At 45.2% G+C, this 21,157-nt stretch overlaps 1 protein-coding gene across 1 annotated transcript in view; it reads left to right on the top strand.

Annotated features, from left to right (window-relative positions):
- NCBP3 (nuclear cap binding subunit 3) overlaps window positions 1-21,157 on the top strand; it is a 228,117-nt gene that overhangs the window by 167,683 nt on the left and 39,277 nt on the right. The window contains exon 11 of the mRNA XM_069226975.1: window positions 9,894-10,042. Coding sequence (XP_069083076.1) covers window positions 9,894-10,042 — 149 coding nt within the window. The remainder of the gene's footprint in view (window positions 1-9,893; window positions 10,043-21,157) is intronic.

The raw sequence follows: 21,157 nt of genomic DNA, 5'->3' as shown, positions 1-21,157 counted from the left end.
CAATGCAAATAAATAGCGTGTGCGACACCAAAGAGAAAGGTTAGAAGATGGACCGCAGTCAGACCTCAAGGGCAGTGACACCAGGACATACAGGACATTTAAATACAAGTGCAAAGGTACGAGTTGTGAAGAAACACCTTAGACAAGAAGAGGTAAGAGCTAAATACAAGGGCAGGGAGATAATGTACAGAAAGAGGTGAAAGGACACACAATCACACAGCGACTATGAGTCCTAGGTCGAAAATAGTGGCGGAGCTAGGTTTGATAATTCAAAGTACATTTTAAACCCTTCCGCTCTATCTAACATATGTAATGTTTAAAACAGAATTGTAAAAATAGAAGAGGAATCGAATTACATTTAAAGTTGAAAAAGTAAGACACTGGGTCCCTTGATGGTACGCAACGGGAGTGGGAGGGACGGGCAAGCCACGAATGGAAATGCCACGCTGGAACGCAAACAGCAAGAGTAAGGAGAATAGGAGACAAGGGGTAGGACAGAGGAAGTGGCGTAATGGGCAGAACTACCAACCTTGGACCAGGGGAGCCGGGTTCGAGTCTCGGCATAGGCTCACAAGCATCCTCAAAATGCGTGCTAACAAAATACATTTAAATCAAAGGGAAAAACAACAAAACATGCCGACGACAACCACGCTTCAAATGCGTGCAGGGAGAGATGAGGTATACTTTAACAACACTGTGGTGCAGACGAAACCAAATAAAAGAAGTTCCACCCACCAAAGTGGATGAAAACAGTACTTGGCCCACGAGATACTGATAAGTGCAAACATGTGAGGAACAATAGGAATACTATAGGCGTATTTCACTGCTTAAATTGATTTACGGGAAACGATTTTCATGAACAGGTGACACGTACAATGACTTGTACTTTCTTTATGATACGATGAATTTATAGTACCTGGATGATCTATTGTTTATGGTGTATTTATTTTTCTCTTTGTGCAAATGCTTTAGTATTTAGTTTTTCTCCCCACAACTTTGTGGCATACTCGAGGAATAAGCATTGGTAAATGCAGGACAGATGCTGGAGCCAGTAGAAAGGACGAAAAAGCAAGTGGCAAGCACAGGTACCAATGAAAAGCAAGGACTGGTTGTAAGCCCTTTTAAGATTAATATTCAATAGAATAGATTTCAGAAGCACATCGCAACCAAAACCTAAAAAGCCATCTGACCATCCATTCTAAATAGAGCAGATGGTCAGATGGCTTAACTCCGATGATACCAACTGCGCTATGCTGACGAAGGAAGTTTCACAACAATGTATTGAATTTTACACCGTCATTGTAAAACTTGTGATCCACCAAACTCACAATTGGGTGAGCTGACCTGGAGTTTGGTGCCAGGGCACTTTATTGCCATTGCAACAGAGGGCCTGGCTGCTAAACTCTAAACCAGACTCAGAGGCCCCCCTAATGCACCTCAGTGCTGACCCTTCTTCTCATGGGAAGGAGTCATACCAAACCTTGGCCATCTCACCGCATCACCGTGTGTCCCACAGTTTTTTTAGTTGGGGAAAATAGAGATTCACACCCTCCTCAAATCTCAATGACTAAGCCATCTTGGATCCTTACCGAGTGCTCCGATCGCCGCTCTCTCCGGGCCGATTTCTCTTATCCTGGACCAGAAGCGACAGCATCAAGCTCAGCACGATTTAGGGTGTTGTGTGAGGCCTTGGATGGGTTGTGTAGGAAGTTGGCTCTGTATGCACTATTTCAAAGTAAGGAATAGTATGCACAGAGTCCAAGGGTTCCCCTTAGAGGTAAGATAGTGGCAAAAAGAGATAATACTAATGCTCTATTTTGTGGTAGTGTGGTCGAGCAGTAGGCTTATTAAAGGAGTAGTGTTAAGCATTTGTTGTACATACACACAGGCAATAAATGAGGAACACACACTCTGAGACAATTCCAGGCCAATAGGTTTTTGTATAGAAAAATATATTTTCTTAGTTTATTTTAAGAACCACAGGTTCAAATTCTACATGTAATACTTTGCATGAAAGGTATTTCAGGTAAGTACTTTAGGAACTTTGAATAATCACAATAGCATATATACTTTTCAAATAAAACACATATAGCTATTTTAAAACTAGACAGTGCAATTTTCACAGTTCCTAGGGGAGGTAAGTTATTGTTAGTTCTTGCAGGTAAGTAAACCACCTACGGGGTTCAAATTGGGGTCCAAGGTAGCCCACCGTTGGGGGTTCAGAGCAACCCCAAAGTTACCACACCAGCAGCTCAGGGCCGGTCAGGTGCAGAGTTCAAAGTGGTGCCCAAAACACATGGGCTTCAATGGAGAAGGGGGTGCCCCGGTTCCAGTCTGCCAGCAGGTAAGTACCCACGTCTTCGGAGGGCAGACCAGGGGGGTTTTGTAGGGCACCGGGGGGGGGGACACAAGTCCACACAAAAAGTATACCCTCAGCAGCGCGAGGGCGGCCGGGTGCAGTGTGCAAACAAGCGTCGGGTTTCCAATGTAAATCAATGGGAGACCAAGGGGTCTCTTCAGCGATGCAGGCAAGGGGGGGGGCTCCTCGGGGTAGCCACCACCTGGGCAAGGGAGAGGGCCTCCTGGGGGTCACTCCTGCACTGGAGTTCCGATCCTTCAGGTCCTGGGGGCTGCGGGTGCAGAGTCTTTTCCAGGTGTCGGGATCTGGGAGTCAGGCAGTCGCGGTCAGGGGGAGCCTCGGGATTCCCTCTGCAGGCGTCGCTGTGGGGGCTCAGGGGGGGGCAACTCTGGCTACTCAGTCTCGTAGTCGCTGGGGAGTCCTCCCTGAAGTGTTGTTTCTCCACAAGTCGAGCCGGGGGCGTCGGGTGCAGAGTAGCAAGTCTCACGCTTCCGGCGGGAAACGCAGTTGTCTTGAAGTTTCTTCTTTGGAAACAAAGTTGCAGTCTTGGGTGAACAGAGCCGCTGTCCTCAGGAGTTTCTTGGTCCTTCTAGAGCAGGGCAGTCCTCTGAGGATTCAGAGGTCGCTGGTCCTGGGGAAAGCGTCGCTGGAGCAGTGTCTTTTAGAAGTGGGGAGACAGGCCGGTAGAGCTGGGGCCAAAGCAGTTGGTGTCTCCGTCTTCTCTGCAGGGTCTTTCAGTTCAGCAGTCCTCTTCTTCTTAGGTTGCAGGAATCTATTTTCCTAGGTTCTGGGGAGCCCTTAAATACTAAATTTAAGGGCGTGTTTAGGTCTGGGGGGTTAGTAGCCAATGGCTACTAGCCCTGAGGGTGGGTACACCCTCTTTGTGCCTCCTCCCGGGGGGAGGGGGACACATTCCTATCCCTATTGGGGGAATCCTCCATCTGCAAGAACACACACTCAAAGACTTAACTCCAGGCCAATAGATTTTTATATAGAAAAATATTCTTCTCTTAATTTATTTTAGAACCACAAGATTCAGAATTCAAGTAAATACATAAATTGTAAGGTACTTGGCATAGGCAAAAATGGCAATAAGCTATTTTAAAAGTGGACACAGTGCAAAAATCAACAGTTGCTGGGGAGGTAAGTACAAGTTAGTTTATCAGGTAAGTAAAGCACTTACAAGTTCATACTCCGGGGCATAGACAGCTCACCGCTGGGGGTTCAAGTCAACCCCAAACACCCAGCACCAGCAACACAGGGACGGTCAAGTGCAGAGGTCAAAGAGGGCCCAAATAACATAGGCGCCTATGGAGACTAGGGGTGCTCCGGTTCCAGTCTGCTAGCAGGTAAGTTCCTGCGTCCTCGGGGAGCAGACCAGGGGGGTTTTGTAGAGCGCTGGGGGGGATACAAACAGGCACACAAAATACACCCTCAGTGGCACAGGGGCGGCCGGGTGCAGTGTGTGAAGTAGGTGTCAGGTTTTAGGTTGAAATCAGTGGAGAGACCCGGGGGTCACTCTGGCGATGCAGGCAGGGCACCGGGGGCTTCTTGGGCCAGCCACTAACTGGGCAATGATGAGGGCCGCCTGCTGGTCACTCCTGCACCAGTAGTTGGTTTCTCTCGGGCCTGGGGCTGCGGGTGCAGTGCTTCTTCCAGGAGTCGGGTTCTTTGTTACCGGGCAGTTGCGGTCAGGAGAGCCTCTGGATTCTCTCTGCAGGCGTCGCTGTCGGCGTGCAGGGAAGTCATCTCAGGGTGTCCACGTTGTTGGAATCACCTGGGGGTCCTCTCTGCAGTGCTGGTTCTTTTGGACACGAGCAGAGGGCATCCGGTGCAGTGTGTTGGGGACTCACACTTCCGGAATGAGGCTGGAGTCCCTTTAAAGTTGGTTTCTTCTTTGTTGTTTGGACAGAGCTGCTGTCCACAGGAGTTTCTTGGTCCTTTGGGTGCAGGGCAGTCCTCTGAGTCGGCAGAGGTTGCTGGTCCCGCTGGATGTGTTGCTGTTGCAGGTTCTTTGAGTCTGGAGACAGGTCGGTAGGGCTGTGGCCAAGTCAGTTGTCATCTCCATCGTACCTGCTGGGCTTTCAGATCAGCAGTCCTTCTTCTTGTTTCAGGTCATCAGGAATCTGATTTTCTGGGTTCAGGCTCGCCCCTAAATACTCAATTTAGGGGTGTGTTTGTGGCTGGAGGGCAGTAGCCAATGGCTACTGTCCCTGAGGGTGGCTACACCCTCCTTGTGCCTACTCCCTTTAGGGAGGGGGGCAAATCCCTAATCCTATTGGGGAGAATCCTCCAAAGCAAGATGGAGGATTTAGTAAGGCAGGGGGTCAAGTCAGCTCAGGACACCTTAGGGGCTGTCGTGGCTGGAGGGTGACTCCTCCTTGTTTTTCTCATTATCTCCTCCGGACTTACCGCCAAAAGTGGGGCTGTGTCTGGGGGGCGGGCATCTCCACTAGCTGGATTGACCTGCGGCACTGTAACACCAGGCTTAAGCCTTTGAGGCTCACCGCCAGGTGTTATAGTTCCTGCAGGGGAGGTGTGAAGCTCCTCCACCCAGTACAGGCCTTGTTCCTGGCCAAAGAGTGCACAAAGGCACTCACCCCATGTGGCCAGAAACTCGTCTGGATGTGGCAGGCTGGCAGAAACTGGGCAGCCCAGCACTAGTAGTTGGGCTGGTATACAGGGGGCATCTCTAAGATGCCCTCTGTGTGCATTTCTCAATAAATCCTACACTGGCATCAGTGTGAGTTTATTGTGCTGAGAAGTTTGATACCAAACTTCCTAGTATTAAGTGTAGCCATTATGGAACTGTGGAGTTCGTGTTTGACAAACTACCAGACCATATACTCTTTGTGGCTACCCTGCACTTACAATGTCTAAGAATTGGCGTAGATACTAGGGGCATAGTGCTCATACAGCTATGCCCTCACCTGTGGTATAGTGCACCCTGCCTTAGGGCTGGAGGACCTGCTAGACGGGTGACTTACCTATGCCACAGGCAGTGGGTTGTGGGGATGGCACTTTGAGGGGAGTGCCATGTTGACTTAGTCTTTTTCTCCCCACCAGCACACACAAGCTGTGAGGCAGTGTGCTTGTGCTGAGTGAGGGGTCCCCAGGGTGGCTTAGGACATGATGCGGCCCCTAGAGACCTTCCCTGGCAACAGGGCCCTGGCCCTTGGTACCAGGGGTACCATTTACAAGGGACTTATATGTGTGCCAGGGCTGTGCCGATTGTGGAGACAAAGGTACAGTTTTAGGGAAAGATCACTGTTGCTGGGGCCTGGTTAGCGGGGTCCCAGAACACTTTCAATCATAACTAGCATCAACAAAAGACAAAAAGTTAGGGGGTAACCATGCCAACAGTGGCATTTTCCTACACTAGGCACCTGGGGAAGACAAGAGATATGTGGCTTGCTTTGATCCCCCAATGTTCTCTCGCCTGGAATTCCATTCAAACTTCAAATTTAGCTAAAAAGTCACGCTTTGCTCACATTTCTTTGTAGAAAAGTTGTGGGATCACGCTTTATATTCATCGGTTCATTTTGGGTTTGCTTGTCTCTTCTACCATAGATGCATTACTTGTACCCTCCCACTGCTCTTTTTCAGACACTACTTTCTTCTTTTTTGTTTAAGCACTCGTGTTTTGCTTCTGTCTTCCTTGTGTATTTCCCCTCTCCTTCTCACTTGTGTTGCACTTTTTCTGCCACTGTTTCTCCCCCACTATGATGTGCTTGCCTTTATGTACTTCCTGCCTCCACATTACTTTATCTCCTATGTGCCTCTGTCTTATATGCGCCAGGATGCACTCTCCTGCCTGTTTCCTTTCCTCCACTTCATGCTTCCCTTCCTGCACCGTCTGTGTCGCTTCGTCCCACCTTCCTCTTTCTTCCCTCACTTAAGGCCTCTGTGATTCAACCCCTCCTCCCTGCTGCTTACCCCCCCCCAACCACAGTGCTTCACCCCATGCACTAATACTATTTTTCTTCTTTTTGTTTACTGATCTAACTTTCAACGGTAATAAAAAAGAAAAAAATAGTGCTTGCATCATTTTGTTAGGGCGAGCATGCTTGATGCCCACACTTTTGTCCCCACTAAAAAAACAATAAAAAAACAAGCATTTGCAATGCAATGGGTCTCGTGTTTGCTCAAGTTAGAGCTATTAGCGTTGTAGATTCCTAACTGGACTTTTCGTACCACATAAATTGAAAATGAAACGTAAAACAGTTTTGACATAAGCCAGTTCAAAGCGCCACGGGTGACGTGAGCGTGAAGACGAGACATAAAAGGAAAAAGAAGTTCGCTCGCAGTCAAACGTATTGGCAAACGTGCAATTATTCATGTAACAGGGTTGATGGCTAAGGCGGTAACAAAACCGCCCCAAGGAGGGACAAACGTGTAGCATTTGCCAATTATAAGAAAGGATTTTTGAAAGGCAAGCCCATAAACGAGTGATAGTGATGGGCATGCGATGGGCTTGGTTACATGCCCACAGATAGATGACAACACGTCATAGCACTTCCACGCTCGACATAAAAATGAGTGAACTATAGATGGGTCTGCTAAAAAAAAAAAGCTGTTTTTGGATTCACTGCTTGCACCCTTTGGTGCCCACCCCACTTCTCATTCACTTTGTTTTGATTCTTCTTTAGGCATTCTGTGAAGCATTACTAAAACCATTGGCAAAAGCAATAGGTGTCAAAGGCAAGATCTGTTGGCTTTGCCAATGCTTTTTTCCCCTTTTGGAATATCAGATATTCGGCTCCCTCGTAGTACGTGCCCTTCCTGTCGTTTCCTGGTCCAGCAACTCTGTGGCTTTCACGTTACCTTGTTTATTCTATTTTCTTTTTTTCTTTCACTTCCCTGTTTGGGCTGCCTTTCAGATTTCCAATCTTGATGATGACTCACATATTCCTGTTTGTTTAAACTTCGTCAAATATTCACATATGAACCAATTTGATGTGTTCTCTTATCTGTTTTCTACTTGCTGAATAGTTTTTAAACAAATCATGGATCTTGTTCATTGGCCCTGTGGTCATTATTTCACACTTTGTCTAGTCTGTTTTGTGAATCACGTAAGCACATTTTCTCACATATTCACTAATTACTTTTTTGCTATTTTCATTTTTCATTTTTTGTACCAAATTTGCTGTAAAGCATTCTACGTGTAGAAAAATGTATGTTTTCTGTCTGAAGTGCCCATGCATAAAATAAACTAGCATTCATTTCATAAGGCATTATTTGACTTGAAAATTATAGCTCTGTAAAAATATAATTTCAGGAACCACTGTTCTGTCTCGCTTGTCCGTCCCAGGTTCCTGGGTGAACCATCGATTTTTCCCTTATATATCCATGATGTTTCCCCCGAGCAGGGATTACATGATGGTGCGATAAGAAACCAAATCACTTAGGGACTGCAGTGTCTTTGGTTATGTAACCAAGTTTCAGCCTACTGTTTTTTAGATGCGATTCTGAGTTCAAGCTCCCTGCAAAATTTACATCGGAATGTCCAAGAAATCTAAACTCAGTAAAATTGTGATGTTTGCTACAACCAAAACAATTCAGTCATTCATCTTAGTTTAGTGTCAAGCTGACACACTGCATACGATTGCAAGAAATGGCCCCTCCACGTGTTCTCAATGTGGGTCAGGACTGGTTTTGTGTATGCCCTCATGTCCACATAAATGTTAGTTCAGGGGACAAGTTTGTTTTTTTGAACAACTTTGCGATATCTTCGCGAACAGATTCAAACCAGATTTTAGAATGACCATAATCGAGGAGTTACTTTGTCTCTTTCAAAAATGCACTCTTGGGGTTTTCTAATGACTTTGCATGCCAGGTGCTTGAAAGATCTATATGAGGTTCACAAAAGCCCTAGAGAAGATTACAGGTGAAACTTCACGAGGTTTCGTAAAATGTGTTCACAAGAGGGCGCCAGTGGATGGGGATCTTTTTATAGAAACATATTGTTCCGTAGTTAGTAGGAATTGTAGGCACGCCGTGTGTTACTTTAGAATGTATTTGGTCATTGAGAGAAATTTATAAACATGATTTTAATCGTATTTTGATAAACGTTGGCATAAGGATGCCTTTTAGGTAAGGCATGACTCACTTTTAGATTTTAAAAACGATTGAAAAGGTCTATCTATAAAACATTAATGCCACGTGTATTGTGTGTGTGTGTGTGTGTTTGCGCGCGCAGCTGGAAGCAGATGTGCGATGTGTCTAACAGCTATTGAGGATATAGTGATACTGTCTCCTTGCCCTGCCCTTTTGATACTGGAAGACATCGCACGATGGAGCATCCACGGTGGGCTTTGTAAGAGCATGCATGAAACTACCATTCTTCTTGTTCCCCTTGTGAAACGCCTTCTAATTGCTGCCCTCTTCCTGCCTACCTAGTGCAGAACCAACATCTGGGTTTCAATGAGAGTCTAGCTTGGTAGCTACCCCTCTACATAGACAGGGCCAAAGCAACTGATACTACATACAATTAGAACCAACCCACAATCACTAATACAAAATGGGAAACTTACCACCCTCACTCACGCATGGCAAAACTAGGCAAAGGGTATCTTTAACCCCCGCTCATTCCAAGCACCAGAATGCTACAGGTAATGTAGGTTTTATGATGAAGTTTATTATAAGGTAATAGTCTTAGTTACAGGTTGCAGATATCATCTTAGTGCTAGATCAGTGCCCCATCAGGAGCAGCATCCCGCTGCTCAGCCCACTCCCTCCAGCAGACTTCTCCTGGCATACATAAACATTCTATGGCATCACATGCACCTTGGCTGAGCACCAGGTATCAGGGAGACTAGGGAGACAGAATGCATCATACCTAAACCAGGATGTAACAGAAACTCCACAAGTTAAACCCACCCCTAGTCTCAAACCTGCCTGTGCTAGGTTCAGGTTCCTGTGTGTGTATGTTGTTTTCATTCAAATGAACCAACACTGTAGGATAAAATAAAATAAGCAAAACTCGGCATACTTCGATGTTACAGCTTAAATCGAAAATCCTATCCAAAACTCATAGATTAATGCATGTAAGGTCCATTGTCTTTGTAACTGAAGGCGGTCTTCAATACACATCCATCAATCCGAGGATCCAGTCAGTAACAAATGAGAAGTAGATCAGGGTGGCCTTTTCAGTCTCCTAAGTTATGAATACGCTCGAGACCATGAATATTAATGCATGATGTGTTTGTATTTCCTCGTGTACGCCTGTTTCTCTCGGTTTTCCTTTTTCACTATGTAATGTCCTTGAGTCTGGTGTCTAGAACAGTGATCTGGGTGAGGTGCCATCCAGTGTTTGGCAATCTCTTCCGTCTCGCCTGAAGAATTCCATGAATAATGGATTTAAACTTTAGGCTTCTGTATGTTCTAAGAAAGAAGGCCAGCGAAGCAGAACTTGTGCTGAGTGCAGGATTTATTGTTTCATCTGTCACAGTTAATCCCGCAGCATGGAAGTATCTCAGCTGGCTGGTTCTGCTGCAGATGTTTGTGTCTGATCTGCGTTGTTTGCTTCTTTCAGGAACTCCATGAAAGCAGATGGTGTTTCCAGCAGTAACATCAAGCATAGGATCGGAAGCAAAGCAGCGTCCGATGTGCGCCTGCTGCTGGAAGAGAAAAGGCAAGGGATCAGCCCGCGAATCTCCAGTAGCACCAACAACACCAGATCAGGTAATTGGCATTTTGTTGGCACGTCTCTTCCAGTTTACTTTACTTCCTTGACTTGCAATTTGTTAGATTTTAAATTAGTATTCTGAATAAAGACCTCTGCAAAAACAGCAAAGTCTCACACATCATTCCAGGGTTTTGTCGTTGTGACTCAGGAGATAACCTTAGTGTATTTGTATTTGCTCAGCCTGGTGCTGCTACTGGTCTGCACAGTGTCTGATTTGGCAGAAGCCGGAGTTTGCATACTGGGTTGCTGTTGTGTTTTAAAATGTGCTATTGTAATTCGTTGTTGGGGGTGGGCAGTGTACCTTTATGGAATGCTGGGTGCGTGGAGTTCTGATGACTTCATCGGCTCCCGAGTCAGTTGCTGTACTTGGAGCTGTGAGGACGTTGGTGTTGATGTGGAAATAAACTTCGTGTTCAGGAATATTCCTTCTCCGTTTTTCCCTTCTTTTGGATACAACAGTTGCCTTTCAAAGGTTTTAGTTTCAAAGCTGGGTTTGCATGCTCGGTTCCTTTGACCCATGTGGTAGAAGCCGAACCTAGGCACATGTTCGATACGGCCCATAGTTTCCGTGTCTCATGTTTGGGACGCAGTAGTGTTGGGCATGAGGCACTGAAAGGATTTGTTGAAGTTGTCATTGCAGCTTGGCGCTGCATACTTTGGGTATCAGTGTGTTGATGGCATCTGTGTGATGTCGCCCAAGCTGACGCTTACAATTCTTTGCACACCTGCACCTCTGTTAAAGTCCAGAGATGAATGTCTGCCATGATAGCAAATATACATCGAGTAACACGTGTTTGCTAACTTGATTTTTCTGTCATGCAATCTTGTGTAAGTCTACTCTTTTGAAACCGCCTCCATCTTCAGGCCAGGATGTTCGCACAGTTGAGGGATTTGTCATTAAAGGAAACCCACCACTGAACTTGACTCGGTGCATGAATACCTCAATACATACCCGTGCCCTCACACCTTCTGTATTACGGCTGGCCTTGTAGAGCGAAGCCAGTCTGCTTTGGTATGCAATTCTATGCAATACTATGCAAGGAAACAAAGCAAGGTAAAGTATGTAAAGTTCACGGTTTGTAATCCTCTTTTTTCCGAGCTCTCTATACCAGTGCCACCATTAAGTGTACGTGTGTGTACAAAGTATATCGATGTGTTTCTCTCTAAAGGCCTCCCCTGTGTGTACCAAGCCCAGCACTCCAGCGTGGTATTTCATGCTTGAAAAATGTCTCTTTCAGATGAGCATTCAAATGAAGCTTCCTTTAATTCTCCGAGGCAGTGGGTGTGGGGTGGGGGGTGGGGGGGGTGGAGTGATTAGCTTATGCAGAATAGAGGGAAGCATACATACCCTGCAGCGCGAGGTCTCCATACTTGGAGGCAGTGCGAGATTGAGCTCCATTTCTGCACGTGCTAGGAGTTCGCATACACTATTGGTCTGCAAACTGGGCTTCCTTATGTGGGATTTATTTCAGGGTTTTCATAACTTGTGACATTCGGAACTAGACTGTCCTGCATATTTTTAAGGAACAAAAATAAAATAATTAACTACGGGTTGGTGCCTGCAGGACTCTACACGCCTAGCATTCAGCAGCTGGCCATTACCTGGTGCTGTGCCACTTCGGGTGGTACGTGTCTCCACTAATCATCTTTTGTGTGCACTAGCTTAGAGTCCAAAGGAGAACTATTTATCCGTTTCCCACCTAAGCTTTTCACGGTCAGGTGCTGTCTGAATTGGATTCTCCCCGTCTGTTCCTGCCTAGTGGTTATGATTATGCAAACTTAGTGTGCAGCGCTGTCCGGTGCATCGATGCCTCTCCAGCATACATGAACCGCTTGGGTCTGCCTCATCATGCACTGTGTATCTACTCTGATTCCTGAGCAAGCTCTCAGCCAAGCAGTAGTCCCATATGAAGGCAATCTCTACCCACCAATGCAGTTGCTCGAATGCCAGTCATGTCCTGTAGGATACCAAGCCTGTACATACCCCCTACAGTACCAGCTGCTTTTCTTCTGCATGTCGCAGGAGGTGCCACATGTGCCAGCCCTCTGACTGCCTCTACATTCTGCCTGTTTTCTTTCTGCCAAATGATCAGCATCAAAAAGGAAAACACACACAAGAACAGAACAGATGAGATGTGGGTAGGGATCCAGCTTTATTTTTAAGGGTGATACCCTCACTGACCATAAATTCGGTGCCACAATTTATTGTACATCCAACTTAAGAATGTTATTTATCATGGTCATTTATATTTTCTTTTACTGATTTTTCTTTTCTTTTATTTTTTTCCATTTAACTACTAGTATTTAGGTGGACATGAGTATTTTAATTAAACAGGTAATGCTTATGCAATGAAGCGTGCTGAAATACTGAAAAACATATATAGTTACATTAAATATTTTATAGAAAAGACATAAAAAAAACAGACTTGTGTACAAATTACTTCGATTTACTAATCATTCGTTTATTTAAATAAAGCCTGCAATCAGTAAGAGTGCCTCATTTATTGTAGTCCCAGAGGAGGGCACCCTAGTAGTGCCCATGTGCGGTGTAGCAGGGATGTGGAATTCCTGTCGCCCGGGACATCTTGTTTGGGGTCAAGGGCAACAAGTTTTTATGTTTACTTTGTCCTTGGGACAAGTAGGCCCAACCCCCTGCAGCACAAACTCTTTGGCTGCCTGTTTACAGAGAGTTGAACTCTCTGCAGTTGAGGTAATGTGTTTCCAAAACATAATGCTGTTCGAACTTGTATTTATGGTTCATTATTTGAAAGCCTTCATTATTAGGGTAAATAAATGTTTTAAGGTCACACTTCACTACTGACGTTGGTTCCAGTACAAAAAAAAAAAACGTGTACACACATGTTTGAAAAGTTTAGGCTAAGAGGCTAAGTATAATGCTCCCAGAATGCTCTCTGATTATATGCAAATGAAGTGTCATTTAGTAAAATGTGTTGATGCATGCTAGTATTTCCCAAAAATATTTCTAATGGAAAATCAGTGTAACCATTTTCAACATGATTATGGGAAGCATGAAAATAAACAAACACTGACAAAGCCAACTGATCTGACATATTTTTATAAGTCTTTTAGTTTCATCAATGTGTGTCTTGTTTTGACATGGCTTTTGTAACACTTTATTGTTGTGGGAGCTACCAGGCCCTCAACATTGTAACAAACATTGGCAAAACCCCCCCAAAAAGTTTTTGAACTCTTAAAGCACACGTTGCCACCAGCGGCATAACAGAGGCCCCGCAGCCGCCCTCCAGGGGACCCCTTCCCCATTGTGAATGTCACTGTAAACATTTTTTCAGAGCAGGCAGTGGTCCTGCTCTGAAAAAATGAAACGAAAACGTTTCATTTTTCGTTTTTGTTATGCATCTCGTTTTCCTTTAAGGAAAACGGGCTGCATTACAAAAAAAAACAAAAAAACCTGCTTTATTGAAAAGCAGTCACAGACATGGTGGTCTGCGGTCTCCAGCAGGCCACCATTCGTGAGGGGGTCGCAAATTGCGACCCACCTCATGATTATTCATGATGTGGGCATTTGCGAAGCCCTTGCGAATCACAGATGGTGTCAAGGACACCATCCTACATTTGGATTTGCGACTCGCAATTTGCAGGTCACAAATCTGAACCTACCTACTTGTGGCCCCAAATTCTTAAAGAAAGTCACAAAAGTGCACCCATGGTATATGTCGTACCCCTATAAAATATTTGTGAACTGTATTTTAGCGTGGGTAAATACGATGTGTAGATTTGCTCATGTGAAAATCTATTGAGCATCTGCAAGTTCATTTTCCCTCCAGCTACTTTCTTCCCAACCCTGGAAGAAGTTCTAATTCTGCCATTGTCAGGAGTAAATGTCCAACCTTTCTTATTATGGGAAAATATTAGAGAGAAGCTGGTAAAAATCTTTAAAACATGCAGGTTAGTAGGTTTGCAGACTCAAAGGCATTCCAGCCCTGGAACTATTGCTTACTGCTTCCTCCAGCCCCAGTATGCAGATCTGCAGAAAGGTGGCAAAATAAGGAAATTGCTACAGTAGGGATTGAAACTCCAAGTATTCAAGCCCTACTATGGTAGTAGCCCTGGCATAATCAGAGAGGCTATTAAGTGCTGCCATAATTTGTCGCCACACTACATGGCACCAAAGGGACAAGTAGATCTTTTTACAGGACAAGTAGATTTAAGAAGCAACCTGTCCCCTGGACAAGTAGATATTTTAATACATTCCACACCCCTGGGTGTAGGTATTGTTGTTATAAGTGGTGTAGGGAACCTTAAAGATGTGTGATATTGGAAAATCGTGTGACCCTGGTCCTTCTAGTGCCCCAAAATGAGCTTGTAGTGTTATCTTGTGAAACATAATCATGAGCTCATTCTCACTAGTGTGAAGTCAGTGCATTTTGTTGTTGCAAAGGACAACCTTTTTTTAAGTGCGCTTTTTTCGTAGTAATCCAGGATGCTTTTGGAAATGTTGAGGATTGGAGCAATGTCTCTATCCTGCATCCTTCTCCGTGTACTGATTTCTTATGTTCCATGATTTTGCCACCTTTTTTCTATGCCCATCCTTGGCCCTCATCCTAAAAAGACAGCCTCTGCCTTGTGGTACAAAAGTATTTGTACAGCTTGTTTAGTCTGAATATGTAACCTTTCAGTGAAGTTAATGGAACATCACCAGCTCTTTCTTGATACTGTTTCATCACCCTTGTTTTGTCTGGTACTGACTAAAGGTCCTTCTGAAGGCATGGGTAAGTCTATTCTAGGTTGAAATTGGAGAGATCTTGTTGGAGGTTCTTTAATTTCAGATTTTCCATATTCATTTTAAAGTCTGTGATTTCTTTATTTTGGCTAATAGTATCATTGCATCTGTGATTGTGTGCTTGGTGTTATTTGTTCCTCTAGTTTTTGGATGGCCTGAAAGTCCTTGTTACACAGTCTTTTAGCTGTCTTCATGGGCAAGAACATCCAGTCACATGAACGTTTAGCTCATATGCTACTCCAGTATCCTGTGTATTCTGGATCGTATGTGAAGGTGTTTCACCATAGTTCATGTTGAATTGGGTTGTCCCTTAAATGCTCCAGATAATCTCTTCTTGTAGTACCATATGATTGTGTGCGACATGGGCATTAAGGTTCACTGCACTAATTAAAACAGCGGACACCTACATGAAACGCAGGCGCTATTTCAGCGCCCTCATAGGGGATTTCAGTAAATGAGGCACTCACCTATTGATTGTAGGGATTTGAAAATAACTGAGTGATTAGTAAATCAAAGTAATTTGTATTTCGAACGCAGTAATGCCATCCAATGGGGAGAACATACATTGCATAGGGTCACCTGCACCTGCAAACAGCTTACAGTACTGTAATTCTGGACTTAAGGTAATTAGGGGCCAAGGTCCTACAAAGCACCAATAGTTCTGGTTTGCCTGCCCAGGCTGAGGAGTTCAGGTGTAGAGGTGTTTTGTTTGGCACGGTCGGTGAGTTAGAGGCTCTAAAGGTTCTTAGTGTACCTGTAGAACAGGGGGAAAACACAGGAAGATGACTTCTGGCATGGAGCTGGTCTTTCTCAAAGTCCCTCGACATGCAGGTAAGTTTTGGCGGCAAAGGTGTTCCAACTGACACAAACAAGCCTTGGTGTTTGGAACTGGCGATGTTACTCTGGGTATTGATGAAGGGAGGCCCCAGGTATGCTCAGCATCTTGAAGATGGAGTGAGTCAACAGAGCCGCACTCCTGGTCGCTCAGGATCCTCTTCCTGTCAAGATGCTCCCTCGGTGGACCCGATAGTCATCAAAACAGAGAACTGGACAGTTGCAGTTGGTGCCTGCTGGAGCAGGGAAGTGGCTCCTTCACTCCAGTGGAGATGCCGGCTGGTTGACAAAGAGCTGGCAGGCCTCTGAGGCTTTTGGAGGATGTACAGCTGCAGGACGAGTCAGGTCTTTGCAGTTGTTGGGACAGGAGAAGGTAGGCAGGTTTTGGCGACAAAGACCACAGCTAGTCCACAGTTCTTGCGCTGGTCTGCTCCCGTTTGTCCTTCTTCTTCTTGTAGTCAGATGAATAAAGTTCCTGGTGGCAGGGGTCCACCTAAATACTGAATTTAGAGGCGTTAAGGGAAGTATATAGTAGTAGCCAGTGGCCAGCTCCGCAGCAGGGGAAACCCATGAAGTCTTGATTCGCTGCATCAGTTATTGAAGGGCATCCACCTTGTCTTGCAACTTGAGTATATAGACACCCCAAAGGGTGATAGCACCCCTATTCCTCAAACCTTGGATTTGTGGGCCAGGGCATCGACCTCAGCGGCTGCCCACTTTTGTACAACCCTAAACCAGCAACTAATCAAGGGTGGCTCTGCTGCCTTCCCAGGCATGGCAGTCAGTCGCTTAAAGAGGGCTAGATCAGCAAGCCTCAGACCTGCGCTGAAAGGGGGGCATTCCCACACCATATGGAAGAAGGTCATGTCTTGGGGCACACTGGTGCCACCCCTGGAAACAGCCTGTATAGCTGAAGCAGTGTTTGATATGTATGATATAGGTAGTTAAATTGAGTGAACTTGAGACAGGCATTACGGGAAACGCGCTTCACCTGTTCAAGTGCCATCGCACACTGCTTGGGCATCATAACTGTCTCTAGACACGTAATTCAAGGTTTGTGTCCGCTGCCTTCAGGGATACATACAGCACAGTAATGGCCCCACGTCCAAGACTGTGCGCCAGAATGCACTGCAGTCCATGATGTAGGGTCGGGGCCTCCTGACCTACCGCCGAAGTGTTCCTGATCGCCAGGACTAGTGTGTCATAAGTCAGGGATTGGCCAGCTCCCAGGCCACGTTCTTCTTGCAATTCCCGGAAGGAGCGCAAGCCCTCATCATTTTAATCCTATCCTGGGCACCCCGGATTCCTGCCAGGGTGTCGGGTCATGTGCTCCCAATAGAGCCCTTAACCCAGGCATACACCAGAGCAGCAGTTGTGAGGGGCAGGATGGCGAGCCACCCTGCGGTTGAACATACCTGTGCCAGCAGAGCTTTGCGATGCATACCAATCTGCTCATCTCCTGCTGTGGGCCATCAGGTGAGAGCAGCCACTCTAGAATATCCAAGCCCCCCAATTCTTCCTTGATCAGTCTGTGCTCACCTGTCACATCCTCCGCATGGCATGGGCCATTGAAACTGCACTGCCGCAAAGTAAAGTTTGAGATCAAGCACTCCCAAGCCACCACCCGTCAACGGCATCTGGGTCGCCATACCCCTTATGATCCAAGTTAGTATATTGTATGTGACAGCCAAAGTACGCCAAAGACAATTTTATGGACCCCGTTAAGGCCAAACCAGCCACTCCTCACCAGAGAAGAAATTTAGACCACCACCACACACCCTTTCTTTATTCTTGCTCATGTCCAACTGGGCTTCCTTGTAGTGCATACTGCACACAAGAGACCTCTTGTGCAGGGCACTGACGATAATCCTGCTGCAGGCAAAAAGAGTCATACAGTTGATGTAGCATGAAAATGAATTAGGAACTGCCACATAATCATGTATTGCCAACTCAACACATACAACAGGAACCAGTGGGTCAAAATTTTGAGGTTGCTTAAACACACCTCTGGTATCTGCCTGAAAAGGGCTATTGAAGCGCCTCCAGACAAATCGGCCCCCATAACATACTCCACTGCCATGCCTTGCTTTGGGCTTTTGCCAGGAGGTTGAACAGTGCCTCACTGGTTTGTGTATAAATGGAAAGCATCTCTTTGACGCTCAGGTTAATTAGATAGTTGGAAAAAAGAAGCATGCCAACAGAGCGAAAGCAATGAATGTGCCTCACCCCCAGCAGAATCTTCTGCTTCCCGAACTCAATCCTGGCATCAGCAACAGTCCTTTCAAGACCATGAGCGACCCAGACAGGTACAATACCAGTAAAGTATTAGATACGGATGCAGAAAGGCCAGTGTGTCCATGGTAGAGGCCCCTCTGTTGCCTAAAAATGTATATCTGTTGCTGGATGGTCATCCTCTCTATACAACACCTGTCAGGAGACAACTGAGATTCTATCTGCCCCAGTTGTAGAGTATAACCTCAGACTAGTGGGTACTGTCCATTGCTCAAGTTTATTGCCTCACATTCCACACCACTGAGCCAGTCAACCAACCACACCCACACACGGCATGACTCCAGAGCACTGTAAGCTTCTGTTGGCGGAAGTACAGGCGCTCCTTCAAAAGGGGGCTAACCAGAGGAGGGCAGTGTACTCACTGTACTTACCAATTCTCAAAGAAAGACGAGACTCTGTGGGCTGTCTCTAACCACAGAGCCCAGAATCATTACATCACTTCCATTCACCTCACACTGACAACACAGGCAATACTTGTCTCCTCCAGCAAGGACACTACATGGAAACCCTTGATCTCAGAGGCTCATTATTCACAGCTCCAGTCTTCATGCTCACCATCAGTACCTAAGGTTTGTGATAAGTGGAGTTCATTACTAATTCAGTCTCTCATTCTCTTTAGGATCACAGCGGCCATAAGGTTGCTCACTAAGTGTTGAGCAATTACAGTAGTGAGTCCCAAACGTGGTCACATCTGTGTTCTCCTGCTTGGATGACTGGCAAGGGCAGCAGTCGGGCACATTGCCTCCATCATTCCATACTTAATATTCACCATCAACCTGAAATAAAATCATTGCTTTGTCCCCTGCTGGCCCAGTTGATCCTGGGAGCCACGGTCCAAGTACGAGGCAAAGGGTAGCCCCTTGCAGGGATACTAATAGCATTCCAAATACTGCTTCCCCATTTCTAGATTTGGCATACTCTGACAGTGAGAACGATCATGAATCTACTAGCAATGATGGCCTTTTATGTTGCTTTAATTCTGAATGCTTAGTTATAGTTGGGTCCACTTGAAATTTGCCTGTCCAGACACCTACATGCAACTGAGGATTGGGAGACGTCACACGTGCCTAGGGATTCGGAGAATCTGTTATTGGTGGAACCTAGTGTTCAGCACAAACTGTAGTGGTGGAACCCAAAGAATTTATTACTAGATATATTTGTCAACCTGCAAGTGTTCATCAGTGTACATATCTTCCTACTAGGTTGACAAACCCACATGCTAGACTTGATGATGCGTGGTAGTAGTACACTCAACATCATCTTGTTTTGAAACTCAGAGCTATTCTGCAAACCCGTCAGGCTTTTCTGCTGTACATTCACTACAAAGTTTTCATTCTCACTGAAACCACGATGACAGAGTATTTCATATATAAATGGGGAAACGCACTGACCGCATGTTACAATTCGAACAACACATTTTGCATGCACCATCTGGTTTCCTTGCTGGTGGACAGCTCCAAGGCATGGACACCAACTTTGTAGATATCCTCAGCAGGAGCAGGATGCCACATTATAAAGCATGCTTACTTGTGACACCTACAAATATTAGGTCTGGACTATTCATCTGTATGGATAAATGACCGCTTAGCTCCAGCCTTTTTTTTTTTTTTTTTAAACAAAACCTGTCAAAGCCTTCATGGAAGGACTAAAAGGGTCAGTATTTTCCCACCTTGTCCTTCATGGAACCTTAACATTGTTCTTGCCAGTGTATTGGGGCCTGCTTTTGAGCCACTCCAGTTTTTGTCCTGGGAAGGGGCTTCCTATGTTGCCGTTACTTCCCTTAGTAGGGCAAATAGACTGCAAGCTTTATGGAGGAACAGTTTATTCAGGGGCACAAGGACCCGTGTTGTGCTTAGGATTCTAGTTGGCTCTCCTTTTCACGTCAACCTGTGTTTTGATTTGCCTTGGTTACCAGCACGCACACTATGTAGCAGAAAGGTCATCCCATACAAAAGATGTTAGGAGAGCTCTTATGTACTAAGTGTAATACAAAAAGGCCAGCCAGCTTTTTCTTTTGCACAGCACCTCATAGTCTGGCATGGCTAGGCAAACTGTAATGTGTTTCCAAATTTGTTGTTCTCAAATTAGGTCCACAGTATCTGCTATGCCTCGGGCACATTCTACTCAGAACAGTCATTGACAACGCCAGTAAACCTGGCTAATGAATGAAAGAGCCTTTGATTGCCTTTGATTGTTTTAGGCAGTCAATATGTCATCATACATGGACACTGTCACCTACCTTTGCACTCATGCATACATACATCAATTGGACCCGTTCTTTCATTAGCCCTCTGTTATAACCACAAGCACATATGCAAGATCAACAACAATGCAAGATAAATTAAAATAATAGAAGTTGAAAAAAAAGAAAACATGCTGCTGTCTAAACACAGTGGCCATATGATTGCAACAACAAAACTGAAAATAGAAGCAGATGTCTGTTTTGCACTGGTTCTGTACATCGTCTTGTTGATTTAAAGTTCCAGCATGACCCCCACATTTAGAATCAACATGTTGGCTATTTTGGAATGGTAAAACAATGATATATTTAGTATGGACAAAATGATTCCATAATTGTCACCTAGTTTAGTGGAAATGGTCACGTGGGGTGCAGCGTACAGCCGATAAATTGAGCTGTAAACAAGTGACCCATTAACACTGCCTAGAGAGCTGCAGCATCTGTTTAAGAAAAATGAAAATAAAAATAAGTGAAACCAAGAAATGAAATGGGAACTGTAAGAGGAGAGAATTGAAAACTAAAGGACATGGCGATCGCTCTGCACACTGAAGCGCACTCATTTTCAGGTAGGTGTGCACATGTGACCAGAAATCTCCGACACTCGCAAGGCAAGAGAGCCAATGATTTTTGTGGACTGATCCTTTTTTATGTGCAGTACTCTGTCAATGACAAACCAATGGCAGAGTAAGGCTGATTTAAAGGCCTTCTGTGTATGTTTGTGTATGTATCATTTAATTTTTTTTTAATTACAAGATTCTGGCACACAGCTAAGCCTCTCAGGTCTTCCGAAGAGATTCTAGCAAGAATTATTACAGTGGAAATCTCCAACCACTAAGGTTTGTCAGAGGGGTAAACAACACCAAAAATCCTTCCCTACTATGGTAATTTGCGATAGTGCATGTAACAAAAACTCTATCTGTAGGTATTAACTTATAGAGCAGAGGTTCCCAACCTGTGGTTCAGGGACACCTAGGAGTCCGTGAA

This window comes from Pleurodeles waltl, chromosome 3_2 (assembly GCF_031143425.1).
Source record: "Pleurodeles waltl isolate 20211129_DDA chromosome 3_2, aPleWal1.hap1.20221129, whole genome shotgun sequence".
NCBI lineage: Eukaryota > Metazoa > Chordata > Amphibia > Caudata > Salamandridae > Pleurodeles > Pleurodeles waltl.
The sequence above is the reverse complement of the archived record's forward strand: the minus strand, read 5'-3'. Positions and strand labels throughout refer to the sequence as shown.